Genomic DNA, 11,170 nt, shown 5'->3' with positions numbered 1-11,170 from the left:
GAAATATGTCTAATACTAGTATATTAGTGATCTTTTCCATTTGGAAAGTACAAAAGTTATTTTAAAGCAAGACTTTCTTAGTTATTTTGGAATTACGATATCTGTGATATCAATATAAGAACATATATAAATGTGTGTGTGTTAATAACAAGTAGGTTTCAATAAAAAAATTAACGATTTTGTTGCCTTGATATTATTTTCTTTATTCGTAGGAGTTTATTAATTTAAGTTCAGAAAGCTCGGCAAAAGCTAACAATATCCTATATATTAAAATTGAAGGTTGATTAGAGTTAGCTTAGTATCTAAACAACTCGAAAACATGGACCCTAATTCCTTATTGGTTTAGGATTAGAGCAATTTTAATTCCTAGTGGAGTATGATTTTAAAAACAATATTCAAAAGAATCCATGGATTTTTCAACGTTTAGTTATCCTCACCCGGGAAAAACGAATTAGATCTGGCCATATATTAATATATCTGGCCAGATCTGCTAAAGCATAATTAAGTTATATATATAGGTATATAGGCATATTAAGGTTTATCATTAAGTTATAAACTATTAGTATTAATAAGCCTTTTCAAAATTTAAATTGCATTTTTTAAAGTGAGTGCATATTTGATTTTCTTAAAAATTTTTCAAGGAGACTACTACTTAAAACACAACATTCTAGGCCAGTCCAGTCGTTTCGTTTTTTGGAAATTAAAAAAAAATTTTTTTCTTTATTTTATCAAATTTTATCCCTGATTTCTCTTTTTCAACGTATTTTTTATTATAACAAGCATAAGAAGTTGTTAATAATAAAAAAAAACTAATAATATACGAAAATAAGAAAAGTCTTAATTTATTTATGTGCTTTTTTAGAAATTTTACACATACGATCATAAGTTGAACGAGAATACGGTCTAAGTTGTATGGTTCCATTATCTTTCGGAGCAACGGAATGCATTTTTTGGATTCCAGTAATTGACGTGGCAGTATTGTATCTCAAATCTAGTTTTATCTTTGCTTCCGTGTAATCCTATTCAGGTGAAAACTTCACAGCAATGTTCGGTAGACTATTTGGTTCAGATGCCCACTCATATTCTTTATTAAAAAGTTGATGTGACGTTTTCATTGTTGTCGCTTTTCGTTAAATATGATGACCACTTTGGCAACGGTTACCACAGTAACGGTAACCATAGCAAAGGTTACCATGGCAACGGTTAAATATTAATGACTAAAATTTGTAACCGTATTGATTAATTAAATTGTTGATAATAAACATTTTGATAGAAGTGCGCAAAACGCGTTCAATTCTTAAGTTTTTAATTTAAAATGAATTTTTTTCTTGTATACTTTTATCCAAATAAACAAAATATTTATTGCAGGAAGTTGTATTGAAAAACAATCATTTTTTTACTTATTAACAATTTTCTATACTTGTTATAATAAAAAACGTAGATGAAGTTTTTCTAAATACGTTGAGAGAGAGAAACCAGTGATAAAATTTGATGAAACAGAGGAAAAAAATTTTTTTCAATTTTCAAAAATCGAACAAAAATAGTAGCTATCGACAAACCACGACCGGACCGGCCTAGACAGTTATGGTTTGAGTAATAGTTTACTGTAAAAAATTTTGAAGAAAATCAAAAGATGCACTCGCTTTAAAAAATATTATTTAAATTTTAAAAATCAAAAAATACATATTGAAACAGTTGAAATAATGTTTTGTATTTTTTATCGAAAAGTACATGGAAAAACGGAAGTTTTTCATTTAGTGAGTATTTTGATTTGAACCATTTCCTAAGAACTTATCAGCAAAAAACCATAAAAAGAGCGCTTTTTTAAAAAATTCGATATCTTTCAAACCGATGATCAAAAAAATCTCAACATTTTGGAAAAAGCGTTTTGTGATGGGTACAAAAAAATATGAAGAAATTGAGGGAATTAAAAATTACAATTTTTCAAACCATCCGATTTGGCGTGGAATGCCCCATATACACTCATTGAAATTTGATATCTGAAAACCATACCGGAAAAAAACTCAAAGTTTTAGAAAGTGTAATCACATCAGTTAAAAAATCATCTCGAAATGACACAAAAAAAAAAACTTTAAATGGTATTAAGAAATTAATTAACATTCAGATTAGTATCTATGGTAACTTATCATTCAGTTGTTTTCTATATTTACTTATAATAAGCATATAATTGAGCAGATTTAATTCTTCGAACAAATGTTTTCTGAGTAATATTTTTATCCCTATTAATTCATAATTAACGAAACGAAAAATATTTCATGATGACACTAGGCTGGAGCGGCTATAGTTATTTTAGAAAATTTTGAGAACTTGCTTACAGTGATGGCACTATATTACTGAATAACTGGTTTTTGCTTATCAACAACTGAACATTATATTATTTTGATGACAGCGAACTCTATCTTTGATTCATAAAAATACACAACCTTATAAACTTATTGAAGTAAAAATAATTTTGACTAAGTGATATTAACTATACGCATGCATAGAACATTTATATTCAGGAGGTAAATGATAGTTTTGAAAAAGAACGTGGCTATTTACTTCTGTTTTTATTCCTGATGCCAACTTAATTATAATGCCTTGTCTTGGGTAGTCACCGGAACTTGTTTTAATATGGCGGCTCATTACAATAATATTTCTTAATAATAGTGCGCAGCTGCATAGCAGTAGGCACCAATGGGATTCGAATTGCGAGGATTGGTTCCCTCCAGCACAGTAATAACGGTTACACTGATGATTATTGGTAGCGAGTATCAGACCGATGATGGTTGGAAGTTTTAAAGTTTTTTTCCCAATCAAAAGCATTCTCATTTATAAAGTTTATTTTATACTTTCATACGAAAGCATTTTATTTATTTTTTTTTCTCTCAAAGGTTCACAATTTGGTTTTTTGAGGTTCTTAAAATTCTATATATCTTAAACTATGCGAATTTATTATTTTCAGTGGGAAGTTAGAAATTGAGTTTTCGTTAGCTATTAACATTATCAACTTTTCATAAGAAAGTGTTATTATTTTCAAGAAGGTGTCTATACGTAATATGTCTGTATCAAAGTTCATTTGTGTATTTTGCTTAATTAATACTATATTAAGGGGTTCCATGGGTTTCACAGTTTCAAAAAATCGATTTTTTTTAGTTTTCTTAAATTCTACATCTCTAGAATATTGACCTAAAGTTTCAAATCGATCCGAATAATAGTTACAGAGATACAATTTTAAAAAGTTGCGTGCTCAAGGCGCTGTTGTATTGTCTCTCAAAACTTTAAACGCGTTTTTCTCAAAACTATGTATTTAAAGATGGTATTCACGATTTCTCGAGAACTAATCAACCGATCTTAATGAAATTTTAGACAGGTCTTCGAGACATAATTTACAAAGTCTTAAACGAAAGATTTTTTTTTTTCAATCACAACTATTAAAAAAATTCAGAAAACGGTTGACCCTGAAGGCCAACCCTGCAACTTCCCGCTACTTTCGAAATTAAGCGCTCGAAATTGCACTTATATTTGGATTACACCGAAATTTCCGGTCTAATTAATTTATGTTTGAAAGTATATCATAGAATTTGAAAAACTGCGTCGAACGCCGCTAACTGCGTGAAAATCGGTTCATTTATTCAAAAGTTATTACGGTTTGAAAATTAAAAAAATAGTGATTTATTAAACTCATATCAAACTCTTGAGCTCGGAGAGCTCAAAACTACACGAAAATTAGATTTTTGAGTACGAAGAGCTCAAAAACATATCAAGTACAATTTCGAGCGCTTAATTATGAAAGTAGCGGGAAGTTGCAAGGATGGCTTTCAGAGTCAACCGTTTTCCTAATTTTTTTTTTTTTTTCAAAATTTCAGAAATCCCTTATTAAACATGTATCTTTAAGACAGTAAAAAGTTTGAATGAAATATTCCGTTTTTTATGTTAAAAAAAAAAAAAATGTTGAGAAAAGGCCATTTTTTTCCGTTTTTTACTTATAGTAGTTTCAATATGTTTCTTATTCGAAGTTCGATTTTCTATAAAAAAAGATCCTTTAAAAAAATCATGTCAAATTCAAATTTTCTGAGATAATGACGATGTTATAGTAAAATTTCACGTTTTTTGCTACACAGAAAGAAAGAAAGTCTTGAGTCAAGCGTAAATTTTCTTAAATCAAGAAAATCTTAAGGAAGATTAAAAATTTCTTGAATGAAGTTAAAATTTCTTCAACGAAGTTAAATTTTTTTGAGCCAAAAAAATTTCTTCTTGCTCCAAAATAATTTCGGTCTTCCTTACAATTTTCTTGGCTCAAGAAATTTTTTTTTTCTGTGTATATTCATACCTTTTAACGATAAGTTTCAGTACGTTTCATTACGAAAATATGATTTTTTACAACAAAGGTTCTTTGAAAAAATCATGTCAAATTAAAAGTTTTCGAAATAATAGCCATTACATTAAAGATACTAATGACTTTCAATATTTTTATAATTTTATAGTGAGTAATGATTATTTATAAATATATTTTAAAGAAAATATAATTTTCTATGAAAATTTTTGAAGGAAATGTGAGTTGCTATTAAATTTTTTTATCATATTTGGGTCTGGAGAAATCCTAAGGAAACTACAAAAAAAAAAACAAATTTCTAAATTTTTTCTCATCTAAAAAAAGGTCTACGGGTTTTAAAAAAAATTTTTCCGTTATTTCTATTGAAAGCTCTGTTAGGAAATGAAATGCTTTTTAATTTGACGTAATCAAAAAGCAAGCACAATGATTTGCCGTGGAGTTATCGTCAGTCAAAACAAAAAAGTACTTTTTAAATTTAACAATCAATAACTCTGGAAATAATGACCGTATAGAGAATCGAAGGAGGGTTTCAAAAACTCTGCAATATTCTCTATAGAATACCGTAAATGGTTTTTGTCGGAATAGTATATTACACACCTAGAGAAGTATAGTAAGAAATGTTCCAGATCTCACGTTCTTGGTGTGATTTTTCAAGCTCTAATAATTATTTCCTTTCATAAAAAATGATCCAAAAAAAAAAAAATGTCGAAGTTATGTAAAAAAAAAAATACTTTTTTCGGTTTTATTTCGTTCCCGATATCTCTCGAATGTATTAACCGATTTCGACCGGATTAGCGGCAATGGACGTAGTTTTTTAAGGTTAAGAGCGGACTAGTTTTTGGAAGTAGTCGGTGAAGCCGTTTAAAAGTTATTCCAAAAAAACAATTTTTCAAAAATTTTGTTTTTGAGATTACTCAAAATCTAGCCAACAGAAATGGTTAAAATTTTCAGAAAATTTACGGGCTTTGATACTCTTTGGAACGCCACTAAGTTGGTTCCGATCGGTCAAGCCGTTTCAAAGTTATATGCAGTTTACACACACACACACACACACACACACACACACACACACACACACACACACACACACACACACAGCATCACGGGAGTAGTCAGGGAAGCTTCCTGAGACCTTAAAACGTCGAGATCTGATGAAAACTCGATTTTCGAAAAATGGAGTAAAACTAATAATTTCTCGATTTTTGAAAATTTTCAATTTTCTTAGCGGGAAGTTATCAATGAGAGACAATTTTATTTAACAATAATGAAATTTTATTACTAGGTAATAAAACGTTTATTTGGCTACTCCCAAATAAAAATTTATTAAATATTAATAATATTTTCTTGAATGCTAATAAAAATTTTCTTAAATACTAATATATGTTTCATTATATACTAATAAAATTTTATTAAATACTAATAAAATTTTATGAAATACTAATAAATTTTTCTGATTATGTAATAGATGGTTATCTACATCTAATATAAAGCAAATTTATTAATCAACTAACTAACAAGTATTGATCAGTAATTAATTGAATAAATAATTAAGTAAAATTGAATTTTGTCGATACTATATTGTGAAATACGAAGTCTACAACTGTTGTTATTGAGTGGTTGTTAATTTTTGTGTACTTAGATTTAAATATTTAACAAATTAACCGATAAGAGAAATTAGTTAATCAAATGAAAACAGAAGCAGAAAACCAGACAATTTAGAGGCACATCTGTCAAAAATAAAGACTATGATTTCATAAGCAATAGAATATTCGTTTATTTATTTATATTATGTAAAATCTCTACATGTAATTACATTTGACCCATTTGCTGTTACATGAATTTTAAGAGGCTTTATATAAGAATTTGGATCATAACACATAAGTTGAATTTTTTCATTAGCTCTTGGTAGAGTTACAAGAAAACCCTTGACGTGATTATATAAACTAATACTAGTACTTTCTTGGTAAATAAAATAAATACACTGGTCTTGATTAGTAATTATGCGACAAATAATCCCGAACACTGGATCATCATTAATATTTTGCCGAATGTAGATAGCATATCCAGGTCGAAAAACTTTTCCATTTACTTTTGTGCATGAAATATCATATAATGAAGACTTCGGTATGTCCAAATTAGAATCAATAGCTTGACCAATCTCAACATAGTTTTTAAATCCTTCTGCACTCAAAAATCTATAGTTTAGTTCTAGTTGTGCTTTATTCGCTAAAGTATAACCAATATTGACTCTAGAATTCACAACATGGGCATATTTCCGAAATTTTTGTTTAAAAGATTCAAATTGTGAGCAAGATAAATTTTTTACTGGTCTCATAGCTTTAATAATTCTAGGGTAATGAGTTAAAATATGAAATTTCGCAGTTAAATTTCCTTCAAATAATTTTATGTGAAGTTCATTGTGAGTTTGAATTAAAGCCTGTAGCAATGATAAATCGTGTTTATCGAAATAATCGGCGGTGACTACATTTATCAAATCAAACAAGACTAAATAAAATTTCCATACAGGGTCATTTTCAGGAAGACAGTCACCAAAAATAATACCGAAATATGTTACCAGAGACGACATTTCTGCCCCAGTAATTATGATGTACCCTTGAGAGATGTGCTTCTCAGAGATAAAAGAAATTTTGTTGCTGTTGAAGCCGAAATCGACTTCGGAGTAATCAAAATATCTAAGACGTTCATTTAATTCCTCAAGAGTCAGATATTTCTGGTCAATCAAGTATTTTATAATTCTAGCCATGTCATAACGACATATACCCAGATAAAAATCATGCAATATGTCACAAGTTAAATTTTGCACATTATTAAAATGTGGAATACTATTAAAGACACATTCTTCTTTAATTCCATAGCTCTGTGACTTAACATCCTCGTCATAATTTTTTTTATTCTAAATAAGTTGTTCATTTTCAACACATAACATTTTCGTATCTTCTTTCGAAGCACGACAGAAACGGCAGAAATAATTGCTGGAAAAACTTTGGCTAAATCCAAGAAGGCTGTTAACAGCTAAATTATCTCCTAATACACCAACTAATACAAAGTAAATAGACACAACGTTGTTATTAAATTTTATTTCGATTCCTTTTGTAGCAAGATATTTTAATTCATTTATTAATCTGCAAAAACACTGAGCATTTTTAAATTCTTTATAGTCAGAGAAATATGTCAATTGAGCCAATAGAACGTTATCCACAGTAGAGGCAAACTTTGATGGCAAAGAAGCTATTGAATAATAAAGCCCACCCATTTTATGTAGACTCGCAGCAGGAGAAAGAGGATCTCCAACGCCAAATTCATCATAATAGATATAATAAGGAATAACAATTTTACCAACATACTGTTTAGCAACTTGTTGCCAAATTGTTCCTTGGAACAAACTAGTATAGCAATTACTATACTGAGTTTTTTTTATTTCCTCATTCATATATTTTAGAATTTCTCGCAGGACATTAGGTAATTCAAAAAAATATTTCAATCCCTCTTTCATCGAAGCAAATTGGGCATAACACGTCTTTGTGGTTCTCAAAGTTGATCCATTGACATTCTTATCATCACTAATTTCACCGATGATTACTTTTTCAGGGGGAATATAAACATTCAAGGACTTGAAATGCGTCGTTTGCTTACGCTCAGTACTCAGATGATTAAAATTATTCTGGCTGAAAAAGCTTATCAATGTTTGGTGTGTTTCTGGAGGTGTATTGCTATTGTTTTTTGTAAATAAAATTTTTTCATTTCTTCAGTTAAAGCCAAAATGTTAGATATTATTTCTTGCACAACAGAATTAGTAATAGAGCTGTTATTGTATAATTTACCAAGAAAAGTTAACATATTAGTTTGAATCTACAAAAATAAAATACATAGTCGATTAAATAACGGAGAAAAATATGACGAAAATTTATAAATTATACATGTATATCAATATTCACCTTCACTTAAAGTTGTCAGATCCAGTAACTCTAAGTCCTCAATAATGAAACTTTTAGATTTTTCTTGACAAAATTTGACCGTTTTTTTAAAATAATTTTCCCATTGAGCAGCAAAATTCATTGTACCAAATAATTTTTTAAAATCAATGTCGATCTATAACATAATTTTAGAGTAGTTAATCAAAAGAGTAAAAATCTAATAAAATATTTCCAATAATTATCAAAATTATCAAACCAATTCACATCCGATATTTTCTTTCAGTAGAGGCCAATCTTCATAAATTTCGGTAATTCCTTTAAATTTATTGGATTTTATTTCCTTTCTCCGTTGCTCATAACATAACTTCCAATGCACCAACAAATTTTCTCCTTCTCTATTTGTTACTAACCAAGCTTTGCTGTCTATAACTTCTGTATCATCTATATCAGTGTCTAAGAAAGTACGAAAAAATTATTTAATCAAAAATAAAATTAAATCTAATGGTAATTCAGTTAATAAAATTTAATACCTGTATGAACAGCTGCATTTACAGAATTTTGAGTATTCACTTGGGCAATTTCTTACCACTGAAGACCTTCTCGAATCCAGGTGCAGTTATTTTTATATGAATTTACTAGTTTGCCTTTAGCACCTATTGCTTTACCGGTCTTTGAGCTTTTTTTAGATTGTGATGCTATATAGTAAGATTCTATACACTCATTCGGGAAACATTTGATAAAATCTTGCACCAACTTTTCCAGATTTTTTTCAGTCAATACCCTATAAGAACAAGTAAATTTCATTCCATTTTAGCTTATCAATCAATACTGTTCATCAGCGTATCAATACTTACATGCCATAATGTCTTATGTAGAATAAAATAACAATATCGCATAAACGTCCTTGAATTCTGTTATCTAACTCAGAAAAAGCATTATAATGAGAAATCACTGACGGTCCTAGTGCATGATCTATTGAGTAATTCTTTCAAATCTACATATTTTACATTTGAGAGCTTCCTTTTTTTGACAGGTGGATCTTCATTAACAGAATCTGGTCTAGAATTATTTAACTCGCGGGTATCAAAAACAACTTTATGTTGTGATCCAGCCAAATTGTTTTGGGTAGAAAGGTATTCTAATAAAGTAGCCTCCTCCGCGGTGATAACTGGTCCAGAAGTACTTGGAAAATCAGTTGCGATTTCAAGTAATACGTCATCTGCAGCTGTCATTTGAGTCTGACTTACATTATGTAGTTGAAGCTGTTTCTATTTAACAAAAAAAATTATTTTCATTATTCTTAGATACTACCTTGTAACGAAAGCTAGTAATCTAACTAGCTAGACATCTAACAATTTTTTAGTTTTGATAAACAATAACACGTCATTAAAAATGACAATTTTAAAAATGCAGAAGTAGTCTATTTTGCTATGATTTATGAATATGAGAGTATTTTAAAATTATGATTGGCATATTATTTTTCATAAAATCGATTAAAAAAATTTATTAGAAATTAACACTCAAGTACCACTTCAGCTTTACTCTACCTCCAACGAGCGCGATTAATATCACTTGATTCATTGACTTTAATTGAAATCAATTAGAGTATCTTTGATATAGTCAAAATTTACCCTAAAAATAGATATCAACATTTTACTTGTTAAATGTTTTAATATATTTTTAACAGCTTCCAATTATTCTGAAAAAACTAAAGCTACTCCAATTGATTAAAAATTTTTAAAAGTTTAAAACCCACTTGTTCTTGATATTTTTTCAATAACTTCACCTTTAGTCCAGCGTTTAGAATCAACTCTTTTATTTCTTCTTGACTACTTACGGTCATGTAGTCGTTGAAAGTTTCAAAATCATTTAATTCATTTTCTATAAAGACAACATAAAAGTCGGGAGTAAACAAATAGGTTAGGTTAGGATGTCTCGTTGGAAAATTTTAATATTATTTATTAAACAATTTTACTGTGAAAATATATTAAAAGTAATACAAATTGCTATTATGTTATTAAACATGAATTGTGTATTCTAATTAAAAGTAATTTTTGTAACAGCTTACTTTAGAAAATAGGCCATAAAGATAATAACTCCCAATCCTCTAATAACTTTTCCATATTAGTTTTAGCACATTTTACTTGATTATGCTTATGTATTTTGATAAATATTTATTTTCTTTTTTTTTTTTTGGAAGAATATTTTTATTGTCAAACTGTTAGAGCGAGTACAAACTGCGCGAATTTATGATAGCAAACGAAAGCGACGCTCGTGGTAATTTTAATAAACATATATTAGTATTTAATAAAATTTTATTAAATACTAATAAAATTTTATTTGTATGAAATATAAGTTTATTAATATTAACTAAATTTTTTTTCAAGGGGAATGGCCTTCAGGATCAACCATTTTTTAATTTTATTTATTTGATAAAAAAACATTCAGTAACAATGGCTTTTTTTTTTTAAATTAAAAGAAAATAATCCATCCTTTTTTTGATTTTGCATTATGCTATGTCTCATAGAAACTGACTGTTTTTGATAAAGAGTATTTCTTAAAGATAATTCAATATCTTCCATCATTTTTTTCACTCTTCTTGTAGTTCCATTTTATTTGAACCTTTTCTTGTGGATAATACAACTTTCTACGGAATGAGAATATTTTAAATTATTATTTTCCTATGGAGAACATCAATAAAGTGAGGAATACTCAATTATTCAATAAAATTGATATTATCTCAGAAACAAAAATTAGTATTTAATTTGTTCTTTAGAAATTTCTTTTTCATAGAGAATTATACTTTCTTTAAACTATATCCACAAATAATCACTACTCACTATGAATATACAAAAATATTAATAAACATCAGTGTCTTTAATGTAATGGCCACTATTTC

At 28.3% G+C, this 11,170-nt stretch overlaps 1 protein-coding gene across 1 annotated transcript; it reads right to left on the bottom strand.

The window, feature by feature from the left end:
- Positions 1-6,122: 6,122 nt before the first annotated feature.
- Positions 6,123-10,425, bottom strand: LOC141529324 (uncharacterized). Its single transcript, XM_074245825.1, has 6 exons — positions 10,340-10,425; positions 9,126-9,539; positions 8,802-9,052; positions 8,528-8,724; positions 8,293-8,446; positions 6,123-8,206 (listed from the first exon to the last, which is right to left on the bottom strand). Exon 6 carries the CDS (start codon positions 7,098-7,100, stop codon positions 6,123-6,125), a length of 978 nt encoding a protein of 325 aa, XP_074101926.1. The 5' UTR covers positions 7,101-8,206; positions 8,293-8,446; positions 8,528-8,724; positions 8,802-9,052; positions 9,126-9,539; positions 10,340-10,425.
- Between the last annotated feature and the right edge of the window lie 745 nt (positions 10,426-11,170).

The sequence above is a fragment of the Cotesia typhae genome, unplaced genomic scaffold, assembly GCF_013202065.1.
Source record: "Cotesia typhae breed Kobodo isofemale line unplaced genomic scaffold, CoteBio_Ctyphae contig_48, whole genome shotgun sequence".
Taxonomy (NCBI): Eukaryota; Metazoa; Arthropoda; class Insecta; order Hymenoptera; family Braconidae; genus Cotesia; species Cotesia typhae.
The sequence above is the reverse complement of the archived record's forward strand: the minus strand, read 5'-3'. Positions and strand labels throughout refer to the sequence as shown.